At 49.8% G+C, this 16,023-nt stretch overlaps 1 protein-coding gene across 2 annotated transcripts; it reads right to left on the reverse strand.

Moving 5' to 3' along the window:
- Positions 1 to 3,466: 3,466 nt before the first annotated feature.
- On the reverse strand, positions 3,467 to 14,985 carry LOC104004025 (PWWP domain-containing DNA repair factor 4-like). 2 transcript variants are annotated; one of them, XM_009439790.3, is made up of 4 exons: positions 14,904 to 14,985; positions 13,100 to 13,172; positions 10,436 to 10,616; positions 3,467 to 9,738 (listed from the first exon to the last, which is right to left on the reverse strand). In XM_009439790.3, exon 4 carries the CDS (start codon positions 9,525 to 9,527, stop codon positions 4,809 to 4,811), a length of 4,719 nt encoding a protein of 1,572 aa, XP_009438065.3. In that variant the 5' UTR covers positions 9,528 to 9,738; positions 10,436 to 10,616; positions 13,100 to 13,172; positions 14,904 to 14,985; the 3' UTR covers positions 3,467 to 4,808. The 2 variants fall into 2 exon arrangements, with proteins under 2 accessions (XP_009438065.3, XP_009438064.3); XM_009439789.3 differs by lacking the exon at positions 13,100 to 13,172 and having other exon boundaries at positions 14,904 to 14,981.
- Between the last annotated feature and the right edge of the window lie 1,038 nt (positions 14,986 to 16,023).

Here is a 16,023-nt window from a genome sequence, read left to right on the forward strand (position 1 = left end):
CTGCCTCAGCCTCCTGTATTTGCTAGCATTTTTTTGAGGATTTTTAAACTTTGTTTTCATGAGGGTCATTGCCTGTAGTTTTCCTATGGTGTCTTTTTCTTCCTTTAGTGTCATGGTAATGTTGGCCTCATAGAAGGAGTTGGGAAGACTCCCCTCCTCTTTTATTTTTTGGAAGAGTTTGAGAAGGAGTTATGTTAATTCTTCTTTAAAGGTGTGGTAGAGTTTACTGGTGAAGCCACTTGGTGCTGGGCTTTTATTTGTTCTGAGATTTTTGATAACAAAACCAATCTCTTTACTTGTTATAGTTCTATAGAGAGTTTCTCTTTGTTTATGAGCCAGTTTGTTAGTTGTGTGCTTCTAATAATTTGTCTGTTTCCTCTAGATTCATTCTTAATGTAAAATTGCTCATGATACACTCTTAGAGTCTTTTTTTTTTTTAATCCCTGTAAGGTAAGTAGCAATGTCCTTGCTTTCATTTCTGATTTAGAAATTTGGGTCTTCTCTTCGTTTTTACTATAGAAGTGGTATTACTTCTTTGTTCCTGTATTGTAAAGAGGGAGCAGCTTAGTAGGCTCCCATATGTACCTTTCTATGTAATGTTGCTTGAGCCAACATGAAGATGATGCAACATCCAAAGTACATCACTGACAACTAGGTCCTGAGGGAAACAAACTTGGGATGGGTCCAAAGAACTATCGGATCCCCGGTTAGAAGAGCTTTAGACAGAACTGCATTATTTATGTTGGTAAATAGCCACAGGTTTTCTGGGAGAATGTGTGGCTGAGGGTTTCTGACCTCCACTTCCATCAATAAGCTCTGGGCCTATGAACTGACAGATCTGGACCCTTGGTGGGGGACCACAGTTTTCCACTGCAGCTGCTAACATCAGCCTTCTGCTTGCCAGCTCATGTTAGTCTTTTAATAAAAATCAAGAAATAGTCCAGTCAGCTGTCCTTACATGCAGGCCCTGAGATACTACAATCTGTAACGTTGCCACAGGTCCCTGTTCATCAAATGAGCCTGACCCCACCCTGATTGTGCTGCCCAGTACGACAATGGTGCCCACCTGAGGCCTGATAATTTTGTGTCACCGTCTGGACCCTGCCATTTGAGAATCCTCTCATTGCCTGCCAGTTCCATGGCGGCGTCGCTTGCTTCCAACCATTGTTTTGAGAGGAGTCAAAGCAGAGGCTCTCAAAGATGCCGGGGCCACCCCACTAGCAAATTCCTCATTTTAGAGTGTCTTCTCAGCCCTCGAAGGGGACAACATTCACAGGTAGGGCCACTGGTCTCACATAATGAATCACATCTAATACTGCTCTCCGCTCAACCCTTTCACCAATTGGTCAATATTCTGCCAAGGCAGTTCCCATAACTCCATGTCATTTACTGTAGGCTGTTGTCCAAACGTGAAGCTGCCAGCCCAGCAGGATCTGAGGCCAGCCCCAAGACAGGGAACCCCACCTTATAGCTCCGTGCTCCCACGTAAATACACTCTCCCCTATATTGAACTGTATTCTGTCTGCTGTCTTGCTGGTTCCGCATGCCCAAAATCCATTCCCACCTATGCTGTCCCAGGTCATGCCAAGGAGAACTAGCCAGCTTCTGCAGCTTATCTGAATATGAGGTATGTCCCACCCAAACAGAAACCGTATTTCTCTTCTGTGCTGTGATCTTTCCTATTCAAACTTCGCGCTTGTCAGAGCGATGAAAGTTAGCGGGATGGATGTTAGGTAAGACAAGCAATTTTTTTTCTTAGAGACTGGGTCTTGCTCTGTCTCCCAGGCTGGAGTGCGAGGGTGCCATCATACCTCTCTGCAGCCTCAACCTCCTGAGCTCAAGCAATCCTCCCGCCTCAGCCTTCCGAGTAGCTGGGACTATAGGCACATACCACCACGCCTGTGTAGTTTTTAAATGTTTATTATTGTGGAGACAGAGTCTTACTATGTTGCCCAGACTGGTCTCCAACTCCTAGATCCAAGCGATGCTCCCGCTTCGGCCTCTCAATGTGCTGGAATTACAGGCTCGAAGGCAACTTCCTTTACGGCAGCTCCCTTGGACGAGGTCTTTACAGAGCCTCCATGAATAAGGGGATTGCTCCCCAATTAGCAAGGGTTAGGTGGTTGCTAATGCCAGGGTGAGGGTTCAGGAGATTCTAGGTATTCAAAATTCTCATGGTCATCACTCTTACAAATCTGAGGGTTCCCCTCTTTCCCCATCAGTTGCTTACTTGGATATAGAGACCTACGAATGTGGTGTGAGCCGTCTCTGTGTGTGCAGCTCTGCCAAGCAACAGTTAAGATCAGGGCCTGATGTGCAGCAGTCTTCCTTCTGACTGGAGAAGAGGAGGTCACCTTAACCTAGCGGGCCAGGGTGGGTGACAGGCTGGGCTCTGTCATCAAACACACAGGCACCTGTGATGGAGGTCCAGCTGAGGGCAATCACGGAGGGGCCGCAGCATCTGCTCAGGCTGGAAAGGATCTCAGAGTGTATATATCCCTCAACCCACACACGTGCCCCGGATGCCTTTCAGTGACCCTGATTCAAGGAGGAGGAGAATAGATGCATGTCCGAGGCATGTCTGCCTCTCTTCAGTGGATGCCCCAGGTGTCAGTGACATCCAAGAGACACCAGGTCTCCTCCCTTCACCCCAAGCCAACAGGCACCTATGACCTCACATAGTTGGGTGAACCTGGGGCTGTGCTCTCAAAAACAGGCCGTCGGCCCATGACACTGGTGAGAATTTCTCACTGACAGGAGGAAGCAGTGCATCCTTGTTACCTTAAAGATTAGGTTGTCACCTGAGTCACCACATTCCCATCTGTTTCTATGTCACCTGAAGTCGGTCTTCAGAGCAGAGCCTTCAACCACACCTCACTTGCTCTCCCGATCTAGCATGAGGTCAGGAATGAATGAATGGGGTAGTAAAGTAATATTAGAAGCTAGAGATAAACATGGCTCCGTGAGAAAGCTGAACTCAGGTGATATGTTGGACTCGGAGAGACAGTGTTGTGGAGTAACTAAAGTGTGTTGTCTCGGTGTGTGAGGTCCACACACAGCACGGAGACGATCTGTTTCCAAATAATTGCCGGGGCCATGAGGATGTCACATGGACCGCCCAGGCAGTGTGCCCAGGAGTCTTGGTCACACTCAGGCAGAGTCTAGAGAGGGTTCCGTCGGGTCTGATGTATACACCACTTGGAAGGCTCTCTTCTAAAATTTCCTCAGAATTTCCAAGCTATTACTGCTTTGGAAGTGTGTCTATATATTTCCTAGACATTCCACCTATGGATTTGGACAATCTCAAGCATGACACAGCTGAAGTTCAAGGTGGGAGACACAGTGGTTTTAAGGTGACTCCAAACAGCTCCTCTGCCAATGTTACCCCAACACATGGCCATGTGAACACATAACATGGTCTCATGAGAACAGGTGACTTCCTCTAAGAACTAAGAAAGGACTCAGGTTCATGTGAAGGCCTTCGCGTTTATTTTAGCATCAAGTTTGAAAAACAAACTGGCTTTTCCATAACACTTATCCTCCAAAACCATCTTGTTTCAAGTTAGCCTAGCAATCTGTGGGCTTCACAACTTAGGTCTGAATTGCATCTGTTTAATATTATTCCACCAAGGGCCGGCCCCACTTAGCGGAATGAAGGCTGCCCCTGTGACCCATTTTTCCAACTCCCAGCCCTGGCGCCTCTAGCAGCCGGGAATGGCTTACCAGCCTGTGTCTAGATTGTTGGGACCTGTTGGAGCTGGCCCGTGAATAAGTCGGAAGATGAAGCTTGGTGACATTGAGACAAATGGCCACGTCTTGGGGGATTCTGGATCCAGAACAAGGAGCTGGCTTTACTCCAATTTACGGGCAGGTAGACGGGCTCCTAAGCAGTTGGGCCAGCCACATAGGTGGAGAGAAGCCAGGCCAAGAAGGAGATGGCTCTAGCTGCCCTCCACAGGGGACCGACAGTTAGAGGGAGAAGATCCATCACTGTCAGTTATGAAGACAGCCTGAAGCCTGTTCTAGGAAACAGTTCAGCCGTTGAAGGAGGGTGTGGAATTTCAGGGAAATGCAGAGCGACAATCTTGCATGAGGCTGACAAGACGCTCACTGCACACTGAGATTTCACTCAAGCACATATGGACTACGTGCAAGCCATTCGGTAACTTCATGTTTGGCCTGCAGTTTGCTTTTTGAAAAAGTATCGGAAGGTCGTGTTAACATAGGAGAAAATGACTCTCTCATGGGATTCAACTCTCGGGGCTACTTTTCAAAAAATAAACAAGCATAGCAGGGAAAAGGCAGGAATTATCTGAAAGAGGAATCTGATGGTTTCTATCCACGTATCGCCAAAAGAATGAAAAGTCTCACTGATGTTTCCATAGAAATATACATTAGGCTTTAAAAATTATTGTTGTTTAAAAGCTGATACCAGTGGCTTTTTGTGTAAAAGAATATAGGTCCTAAGCGAAAGTACCAAGTCCAGTCAAAAGACACGTTATGAAAATCAATGCTCTTGTCTTTCAAACCTATCGGGACAACTACACATCCAAAGACGTCGAGGGAATCGCAAGGGGTTGCAATCGTTTAACAAAATAGCTCTTCACGAGTTTGCGATGAAGACCTGGTGATGAATATGCCACCAGCACATGCGAGAGATGGGCCCCAAATGAATTCCTCACATTCCCAAAGTCTCGAATATCCAGAACATACTTACACGCGTTGGGGAAGAGAGGAGGCTTCCTCATTAATTCTAGAAAGGAGGCAGCTCCCTGCGAAGGTATGGGTGCGGGGGAGGCGGGCGGGAGCTAATTAGCTGTATGGGTGGTTGCTCGTTCTCTTCTTGCCTTCTTTAAGATATTTCTGTCAAACAGCTCTTTCTCCCGGTAATGCACAGGTGGTCCTCGCAGGTACTTCTCCTCTGCTGCCTTGTAATCCAGCCCATCAAGTGCGGCGATGGTACAAATCATGGCTTCCGGCAGAAGAACTTCCAGAACAAAACTGACTTTGTCATCCCTTATCAGAGTCAGCATGGTCTTGTCAATTTGCTTGTAGATTTCTTGTAAATGCTTGGCCACAACTTCCAACTGATCGTCATCCTCCAGGTATGTTTCAATGCAGTGCAAATCCCTGTGTGGCTTCAGAAACGTGGTCAGCCACCTGGACTGCTTCCTGCCTTGCAAGATGTCCAGAAGGTGGGGGTCGGCCCCCTTTCTCCTCACGATGAAGTCCACGAGCTTCTGGTTGTCTCGGTCCCGAGAGGCCCTCATCCGGTCCGGGAGGATTTTCTTGTAAGGCCTCTTCCCGCCCAGGGAGGTCTCCTCCTCCCAGTCTTCCAGGTCGCCATAATTCACCTTTGGAAAGTCAATCTGCAGGTCTCCCTCTTGGATGGCTCTCCTGATTGGGTAGCTGATGTCTGCGGCATAATAGTCCAGGAAAGAGCCCCGGAAAGAACCCCGGACCAGTCCTTCTCTGTAGTGGGAGATCAGTGAGAAGCACCAGTTGACGCTTTGCTTGTAGGCCTTCTGGGCTCTCTTCAGCAGTTTCTCTTTCTCCTTACAATCCAGGTGCTTCAGCCTTCGAAGAGGAGCTTGAATGCCCCGCTTTCCATGGTGCAGGTTGGCCTCAAGCAGGAGCACCCTCGCGGTCTTGTCTGTGTTGCTGACACTCTTGACCACTGCTGGCCAAAACGGATGATCTTGAAATTTGAACCAGACCATCGTTCCCCTTTCGATGGGATGTGGCTCCTGTGGAAAAGCAAGGCTGGGGGGCTGCCCATCCTGTTTACCGCCAGCCCTTTGAACGGTGGTGACAGGATTAGCAAGCTTAGCGTCACCAGGCGTCTGAGGTCCTTGAGGTCTCCTCTGAAAATCTGGACCTGGACGCTTCCTTTTTCTATTGGCAAGCCGGAGTGAAGAAGGCAGCCTGTGCTGACGGGACCCAGAGGATGCAGCCATACCTGCCCAGCCTGGCTTCCAGGCACCCTCTCCGGGGTCCTGAATGTTCCCCGAGAAGGGAGAACATTCCGGGGATGCAGCCAGGGCCTTCTTCGGGCGGCTGTCCTGTGTCTCTTCCTTCAGAGCGGGGGGTGCAGGGCTGGTGAGACCTGGAGGCAGAGATGCACCCTCCTCCGTTACTGTGGGAGGCAGGGACATAAGAGTTGAGGCGTTTGCCCTTTTCTTCCCCTTTTTCTCACAAACATGCCGCGAAAGCGTCAGGGAATCCTGGCAGGCTCGGGGGCTTTGCAACACATGTGCTTGCATTCCAACTGGAGTAGGAGCAATGGCCATGAGCGCCTGTGACCTGTCCCTGCCCAGGGCACCTGGAGTAGGATCAATGGCCATGCACGCTGGTGAGCTGTCACTGCGCAGGACACTTGGAGTAGGATCGATGGCCGTATGTGTCTGTGACCTGTCACTGTGCAGGGCGCCTGGAGTAGGAGCAATGGCCATGCGTTCTCCTGAGCTGTCACCACACAGGGTGCCTGGAGTCTGAGAAATGGCTTCGCGTTTCCATGACCTGGTACCGTGCAGGGCCCCTGGCATAGGTGCAATGGCTGTGTGAAATGGTGAGCTGTCACCGCGCAGAGGGCCTGGAGTAGAAGCAATAGCCTTGTGTGCCTGAGAGCCGACACGGTGCAGGGCGCCTAGAATAGGAGCAACGGCCCTGCTTTCTCTTGAGCTGTCACAGTGCAGGGCGCCTGAAGTAGGAGTAATGTCCCGGTGCGCTGGTGACCTGTCAGCATGCAGGGCGCCTGGAGTAGGAGCAAAGGCCGTGCACGTTCGTGAGCTGTCACAGTGCAGGGTGCCCGGAGTGGGAGCAATGGCCTTGCGTTTCCATGACTTGTCATCGCGCAGGGCGCCTGGAGTTGGAGCAATGGTCGTGTGCACCTGGGAGCTGTCACCATGCAGGGCTCCTGGAGTAGAAGCAATGGCCGTGTGTGCTGGTGAGCTGTCACCATGCAGGGCACCTGGAGAAGGAGCGATGGCCTTGTGCGCTGATGAGCTGTCACTGCCCAGGTCACCTGGAGTAGGAGCAATGGCCTTGTGTGTCTGAGAGGTGTCACCGTGCAGGGCGCCTGGAGTAGAAGCAATGGCCGTGTTTGCTGGCGAACTGTCACCTCGTGGGGGAGTAGGGGCAATGGCCGTTGAGCTGTCATCACCCAGGGCGCCTGGAGTAGGAGCAATGGCCCTGCATGCTGGTGACCTGTCAATGCACGGGGTACCTGGAGTGGGAGCAATGGCCTTGCGTTTCCGTGACCTGTCAGACCTGTTACCGAGCAGGGCACCTGGAGTAGAAGCAATGGCTTTGCGTTTCCGTGACCTGTCAGACCTGTGACCACGCAGGGCACCTGGAGTAGAAGCAATGGCCTTGCGTTTCCATGACCTGTCACCTCTCAGGGCCCCTGCAGATGGGGCAATGGCCATGCGAGCTGTTGAGCTGTCACCACGCATGGTGCCTGGAGTAGGAGCAATGGCCATGTGCGCCTGAGAGCTGTCACCGTGCAGGGCGCCTGGAGTAGAAGCAATGTCCATGTGTGCTGGTGACCTGTCACCATGCAGGGCGCCTGGAGAAGGAATAATGGATGTGCGCCCTGGTGAGCTGTCACGGCCCAGGGTGCCTGGAGTTGGAACAATGGCCCTGAGTGCTGGTGACCTCTCAACGTGCAGGGTGCCTGGAGTAGAAGCAATGGCCTTGCATTTCCGTGACCTGTCAGACCTGTTACCATGCAGGGCACCTGGAGTAGAAGCAATGGCCTTGCGTTTCCATGACCTGTCACCTCGCAGGGCCCCTGGAGATGAGGCAATGGCCGTGCGCGCTGTTGAGCTGTCACCGCGCATCGTGCCTGGAGTAGGAGCAATGGCCATGTGTGCCTGAGAGCCATCACCATGCAGGGTGCCTGGAGTAGAAGGAAAGGCCATGTGCGCTGGTGGCCCGTCACCATGCAGGGCACCTGGAGAAGGAATAATGGACGTGTGGGCTGGTGAGCTGTTCCCGCCCAGGGCGCCCAGATTAGGTGCAATGGCGGTGCCTGTCGTTGACCTGTAACTGCGCCAGGCGCCTGGGTTAGGTGCAATGGCCCTGCGCGCCCATGACTTGTAACCTCGCAGGGCACCTGGAGTAGGGGCAATGGCCTTGCACGCAGATGACGTGTTTCCCCGCAGGGTCCCTGGAGTAGAAGCAATGGCGCTGCGGGCCCGTGACCTGTCCCTGTGAAGGGCGCCTGGAGTAGGGACAATGGCCGTGCGCGCTGCTGACCTGTCTCCATGCAGGGCACCTGGAGTAGGGGCAATGGCCTTGGACACAGATGACCTGTTTCCCTGCAGGGTCCCTGGAGTAGAAGCAATGGCGCTGCGTGCCCGTGACCTGTCCCTGCCAAGGGCACCTGGAGTACGGACAATGGCCGTGCATGCTGCTGACCTGTCTCCGCGCAGGGCACCTGGAGTAGGGGCAATGGCCCTGCACACCCATGACTTGTAACCTCGCAGGGCGCCTGGAGTAGGGGTAATGTCCTTTGGCACCCGTGACCTGACACCGCACAGGACACCTGGAGTAAGGGCAATGGCTCCGCAAGCCCGTGACCTGTTGCTGCACAGGGAGCCTGGAGTAGGGGCAATGGCTCTGTGGGCCCGTGACCTGCCACCGCGCCTGGCGCCTAAGGTAGGGTCAATGGCCCTGCTCGCCTGTGACCTGTCCCCGCACAGGGAGCCTGGTTTGGGGGCAATGGACCTGCATGCCCATGACCTGCCACCGTGCTTGGTGCCTCGAGCAGGGGCAATGGCCCTGTGCGCCCGTGACCTGTCACTGTACAGGCAGCCTGGGGTAGGGGCAATGGCCCTGTGTGCCCAAGACCTGTAACCTCGCAGGGCGCTTGGCGTAGGGGCAATGGCCCTGCGTGCCCGTGACCTGCCACTGAGCATGGCTCCTGGAGTAGGGGCAATGGCCCTGGGCGCCCCTGATCTGTCCCCGGGCAGGGCGCCTGGAGTAGGGGCAATGGCTGTGGGCTCCTGCGACCTGTCATCCCGCAGGGCACGCTTACTCTCTGAAGGGACCGTCGGTGAGCTTGGGTTTTCCCTCTTCCCAAGACTCCTCCTTAGGTCGCCTTTGCATCTCCAGTCATCTTCACGAGGGACAGAACTGGCTGGCTTTTCGGGCACCTTTTGAGAAAGCTGAGAGGGTGTGGTGCTCTCTAGTTCATGTGGTTTCCTTCCTCCACCCAGATTTGTTCTCTCTTTCAGAATCTCCAGGGCCACCCGAAGGGTTCCTCTGTACCCCATCTTCTCTCTGAGTGGGGCACCGAGCTTCGTCTGTGCCGCTGCAGAGGCGGCAATGTCTTCCATCTCAAACTTAGTTGGGGTCTTCACGTCTGTGCTTTTCACCTTGATTTTTTCATCTACTGCGAGGATTTGAACTTCTAGAGAAATCGCCTTTTCAGGCTTCGTTTTTGGTGAAGTCCCACGTGTGCACAAAACCTTTGCTGGCCATAGTCGGCCTTTCCAAGAGCATAGGACGTACTCCGAGTCCATGATGAGCTGGGAAAAGGTAGCTAAGGGAGGCCGAGGGGTCTGCCTGCCACACCCTCTGCTACCGCAGGTCTCTCCTAAACCAAGCTGCTCTGCAGAGCATCCTTTGCCTTCAGACTGCAAAGGGGGTGCAGTGTGGGTGGGCTGTGTTCCTCCTCCTGAATCTCCCTGAGGCACTTGAACTCGTGTTTCCAATGGACAATTCTGGAGTATGCTGCAACATGGTAAAGGGAGAGCGGAAATGTATCAGGAAAGCATCCTTTCGTGAAACGCGAAGCACCCTGCTCAGTGAGGTTGATAAAATAAGGAAACGTGACAAGTGAGTCTTAGACAGAGGGATAGACAGATGGCAAGTATTTGGGATCATACAGAAGGTCCACAGAAGCTTTATTACACAGCAAACCCAAGGCCTTCTCCTAATTTTAACAATTCCGTCTTGAGGAGCACCTGCATGGGGAGGTGGGTGTACCAGCAGGGACCCCACGTTTCTTACTGAGTATTCTGTGCCTTTGGGCTCCTTGGGCGGAAACCTGGGGAAATGCTTCATGTTTTTATTTCTAGGGTGCTAGTATGGACCTGTGCTTCCCAGGAAGCCCGAGGAGGTCTCCCACATGCAGATGCTGGGTGTCGGCACCATGTCATGTGCAAGAGCACACAGAACCCAGAGCTGCGTGGCGATCATCCTGGTGATTACTGGCTACCATCGGTCGTGAGGATCGCTGCAGGCAGCGGTCACTGGCTGCCATCTGCACCTCTCTACCGTGGCTTTAAACTTTTGCCTGCCGACACCAAATCAGTGACTCTTATCCTGAAAACAAGTGTCTGTACAACGACGGGCAAGGAAAATTCCACTGTGAAATGTCAGCGTGAGGTGAATGCAAGTGAATGTTTAGTAAATGGGGAAATCTTACCCAGTGTCACATGGATCGCAGCAGGTTTGGTTCTGTGAGCTGGATCTCTTGCTGCTCACCCTGCAAGCGCTGGTGTGCAGACCCTTCAACCCCACTCTGTGCCCCTGAAGTGCGCTGTTCTTCTGGCGACCCAGTGGCACCGCGTGTAGATGCTCAGGACCTATGCACTCCTAATGTCAACCTGGAAACACAAACACAGATAGGAAATTAAGCCAATCAAGTGATTTATCCTGTTCCCCTCCCCAACTCTTGAATGCATGCCCTTTTGAAACAGAACTGACGTCTTCATCTCAGGCATCACGTAGTTGTCATTTTTGTTTTCTGCCTTCTTTTGCATCTCAAACAATTTCCCTGTTATGCCACTTAGCGTATGCTAGTCTTTTTCCATTTCAGAACCTTGGGAACTAGTGCTTTCCCGAGAGCATCCCCCTAAGACAGAAGGATTCCATGTTAGCAGTCTCTCTCTCTCTCTCTCTCTCTCTCTCTCTCTGTGTGTGTGTGTGTGAGAGAGAGAGAGAGAGAGAGAGAGAGAAATGAAATGTGCTCAACGAGATTGATAAAATGAGGAAACATGACAGGTGAGTCTTGTCATGTTACTGTGTTTTTGTGATTCTCAAATAACATGAAATGGGTTAGCATAGAATATGAGATGTGTAGACAGACATATGAAAGGACATCACGTCACAGAATCTCAGTCTGCATGATAATGTGCCCGCTTCCGAGGCATTGCCGATGCGCCAATGTGCACACACACATGCACATATCATCTTCAACTGGAGCTCCTAACCTAAGAGCATAACTGGATACATTGTCTTGTGAATGCCCGTGTTCCTACCTCATTTGTGTGAACGTCTGTACAGTGAGGTTTCCCTGCTAGTTCCAAACTTTATTTAATGAAATGTCCCATATTATAGAAACGTGCACTGAAGATGCAACTCTTTTGTCAATCCTTCACTTCCCACCTTCCACATCGAAATACTCTGCTAGCCTGTTGTTGTTTTCTATAGCCATTGTACAATATTTGGTACTGTGCAATATTGGGTATCATAGCTCACTTACATATTTTAGCTCATGCATTGTGGACTTCAAATTACAGGTTTCATAGGCCAATAATTATTTTCTTAATAAATGCATGTATGTGTGTCTTTGTTCACGGGCACTGGTAGATGTAATATGAAATGTATAATGATGATGAGATATACATACTTTAGGGAAAAGTTGTACAAAACCTTTCTTAGACGAGGGTATATGAACGTACAGGTTTAATGCCCTCTTCTTTAGAGAACTCAGAGTACTGGGCTGTCAAGCACAAGTGTCAACTGAGGACCCCGAACAAAAGTGAGAAGGAATCACCAATGACCCTGGCACTTCAATCTCCCCTTAACTGGACCTGCCAGCCCATGTCACAAAACAGGTGTGACTGGGCACCCTCAAGCCCAAGTCAATGCCTACCCACATCCCCAAATGCAGAGTCTCTCCTCTCTTCCTCTCTGTCTTTCTCTCTCTCTACACACACACACACACACACACACACACACACACACACACACGTTGGAAACTCAAGGAGCCTGGCATTGATGCATAGAATCCATGCTCACTGCCTCTACACATTCCTGCAAATGTTTCTGCTTCCAGTACAAATGCTGTTTTCTTCTCCATTTAGTTTCTTATTTTAAACATAGACAGGGAAACATCTAAAGGGATGTCTAAAATTTCTACATAGGAAATACAGTAAGCATCAGCAATCCCATCACCCGGAAATGCTTATTGCAAGTATATGAGTCCACACACTCCAGAATTTTTGTCCTGTTTATACATGTATATTTCTACAAGATATTTAAAAGCTTAAAGTTTGCACAGCCATTTGAATATTCTTCAGTATTGGCATCTGGCAACATCTTTACAGGTGTGAAACAGTTTAAGGGACTGCCTTCTACAGACCACCAAAATATCCATTGCAGCTAAGTTCGGATGGCCAAAGCCATGCCTCCTTAAGAGAGATCATCAGAAGGGAAGTGTGTGAAATCAAAATATGAAATGTTCTCTCACCACATGCGTTGGCCCATCGCCCAAATACCTTCTGTCAAGGGTTTGCATATAGTCTTGCTGGTGACTTTCTCCCCATATTTTGTACTAAGGGAAACACAATTGTTTTCCCTCCCTCTAGAGAGAGAGAGAGAGAGGTAGGTAGGTAGGTAGGTAGGTAGGCAGGTAGATGGGGGATAGACAGATGGATAGACAGATAGATAGATGGATGCATAGAAGTAGAGATGGATATAGATTGATGAGGTTGAATGACTCATAGGGATAGATAAAAATAGATGGATAAAAGATAGAGATAGATAAAGATATATATTAGCTAGAAGGTCTGTAGATATTCAGAATAATAGAGAGCCAGAGATAGAGACATAGATGGTGGAGACAGATGATGAAGAGATATATAGAGAGAAAGACAGTTGGATATAGAGTTAGATAAATATAATTTTATAGAAGATAGAGGCTTGATAGATATGAAGAATGATAAGAATAGATAGGTGATAGATGGATGGATAGAGATAAAGATAGAGATGGATGAAGACAGAGAGATGATGGATGGACAGCAGAGTGGCTAGAGATAGAGCAAGATAGCTAGAGAGGTCTACATCTATGTCTGTCTAGGTTTACCTTTTCCTGTCTATATTGCAGATCCAGCTAGATCATGATGTGCAAATATTGATCTACTTCCGCATACCGGGATCTATGAGATAAAAAGGGAACATTCACTAAGCCCAACTCAGTTTTGTGAGTGAACCCAAGTTCTGAGACTATTGAGTGAGTAGGACAATGTGTTGAATATTTTACTTCAAAATGAAATCAAACACCGCCTGCACAATGAGACTAAGCAGATGAACATAAAAGGAAGACAGGATAAATAGTGAGTCTACAATCTATAACATCACAGTCCATTTTAGGCCCCTAAAGACATTATCAGTAGAGCATTTTCTATTTTTGGTGTATAACTTTTGTTCTATTCCATTTGCTCTTTAGTTGAGGGATGAAGGAACTAGAAGACCGTGAGCTTTTATTTCTCCCAACGACAGCCATGATTTGGGGGATAATTATTTTGGAAGCCCTGTGTTCATTCCTTTCTCAAGTGAGGGTTCATTTACTTTTTAGGAACAAGTAAAAGAACACAGTCCTCAGCAGCTCTTCTCAAAGTGGGGTCCGTTTCCTGACATGGTCCCCCTCCCACCGAGAGTCATGCATCCTCCCTCCAGCACCCCTCCCTAGCATTACCAGAGCTTTGTGGAGCTCCCGTCGGCTGCTGGGTGTGTGATTTTAGACCTTCCCCCAAACAGGTGTTTCCTTCAAAGGATGAGCTGGCGGCATCCTTTAGTACAATAAAGGCACCGTGTATTAAATGGTTTCTCTAAAGGAAGTACATTCTTGTGTATTCCTACACCTTCCCTTTGCGCTGGTGAATTGCACATAAACTTTCAACGTACCTTTAGAGACAGGTCTACGCTTTCCTAGGGTTTGCAGTGCACTTGTAGCACCATTGGGTGAGAATTGGTATCGGTCCAGTTTTCCCCTTATTCTGTTCACTAATGGCATGCATCAGTAGAGGATGCAATTAGTGAACAATTGCACCGCTCTCCGACCTGGAGAGCAGAGCCGTTTGGTAGACAATAGGAACACAATGGCCCGCCCTGGTGAAGGAGCCTGTGTTTTTCGCTTCTGTCATCGAGAAGGGGCCCTCACTGATTTTCACTCAATTCACCTCATCGTAGTTAGCGGAGTGAGACCAGGAAATTCACCTTTTACAGAACATGGGTCTCAAGGGTCAGCTACGCAGGATGAGCCCAGCATGAGTCCCGGCCTGCTCAAAGTGACAGGAGGCCTTCCAGTCCTACCCATGGTAGCTCCTCATTTGCCGGCATCAGATTTCCCTCTCCTAATGTATGCATCGTACGTTCTTACAATGAGGAGGTGAGCAAATTTCCATCCTGAAGGAGACCTGCTACATTCCTTTGAGTTCAGAAATCCTTGTGGATCTCTGCTTTAAAGGACTGACTCGGGTGACAATGCTCTGGCTCAACAGGTGTCACCTCAGGACAGTGAGTCAGGACAGTCAACTCAATGCCACACACATTCACACACACACAGAGACACATGCTTCCTCACACACACACATCCATACACACACCCCCAAACACACACACATCCTCACACACACACACATCCTCACATACAAACATGCACACACATGCACACGTATCCACACACATCCACACACACACCCCAAACACACACACATCCACACACACACACACGCACACACATACACACATGTCCACACACATCCTCACACAGACACACCCACACACATGCACACACCGTCACACACACACACAGACACACATCCTCACACATACACCCTCACCTCCCCCCCGCCCCCGACACAGTCACATCGATAGCAGACACCTACTAGTCTTGACGTTCCTACAGCTATTCCAGCTGTCCGCTCTGTAAATATCCTTGCGATGTGTGTCTGCCGCCAGGAAAGAAACGTTTACCTTGGTTGTCATAGAAACCGAAGTGTCGTCCCGAGGTTCTGCTGGATGACGACTTGCTACGGAGAGCAGGAAGCGCCAATACATCCCCCGAGGCTCAGCGTCGAATCTGGAGCTCACTCAGTGACACCCCGCCCAATCTCACGCGGGAACCAAGAAAGGATTCGCAACAGGGCTGGGAATTCTCCTTGGCCTAGGCGCTGGGGGCAGGGGAAGTTTCACAGAACCGGTCATGGAGGGAGGCAAGTGAAGGCGTCACAGGTTCTGTTCTCCCTTGAGGCACAGGGACGTGGGAGCCAGGTTCCCTGAGGGGCCACCTTTCCCACCGCCAGAACACACGAGGTCAGGTACTTTTGTGTACCTATAGCTTAGCTCACACCGAGAACATGCGGTATTCGGTTTTCCGTTCCTGAGTTAGCTCACTTAGGATAATGGCCTGCAGTTGCATCCAAGTTGCCACAAAAGACACGATTTTGTTCTTTTTTTTTACGCCTGACTAGCATTTCATGGTGTATATACACATTTTCTTCCTCCACTCATCAGTCGATGGGCACTTAGGTCGACGCCACACGTTGGCGATTGTGAACTGTGCTGCGATAAACATACATGTGCAGCTGTCTTTTTCACATAATGACTTCGTTTCCGTTGGGTAGATACCCAGTCGTGGTATTGCTGGATCGTATGGTGTATCGACTATTAGTTCTTTAAGGAGTCTCCATACTGTTGTCCATAGGGGTTGGACTAATTTTCATTCCCACCAGCAGCGTAAAAGCATTCTTTTCCACCACATTTGCACCAACATCTATTGTTTATTGAGTTTTTAATCGTGGTCATTCTGGCCGGGGTAAGGTGCTATCTCACCCTGGTGTTCATTGGTGTTTCCTTGATGATGAGCAATGTTGAACATTTTTTCAAATATGTCTTGTCCATTTGTATATCCTCTTTTGAGAAATGTCTGTCCACGTCATATGCCCACGTTTTAATGGGATTATTTGCTCTTTCTCCTTGCTGTTTTTGTAGAGTTCCTTGCAGATT

This window comes from Pan troglodytes, chromosome X (genome assembly GCF_028858775.2).
Source record: "Pan troglodytes isolate AG18354 chromosome X, NHGRI_mPanTro3-v2.0_pri, whole genome shotgun sequence".
Taxonomy (NCBI): Eukaryota; Metazoa; Chordata; class Mammalia; order Primates; family Hominidae; genus Pan; species Pan troglodytes.

Excerpts from the sequence above, each read along its gene's own strand:
- LOC104004025 (XM_009439790.3), bottom strand. The coding sequence starts at position 9,527 with ATGGACTCGGAGTACGTCCTATGCTCTTGGAAAGGCCGACTATGGCCA.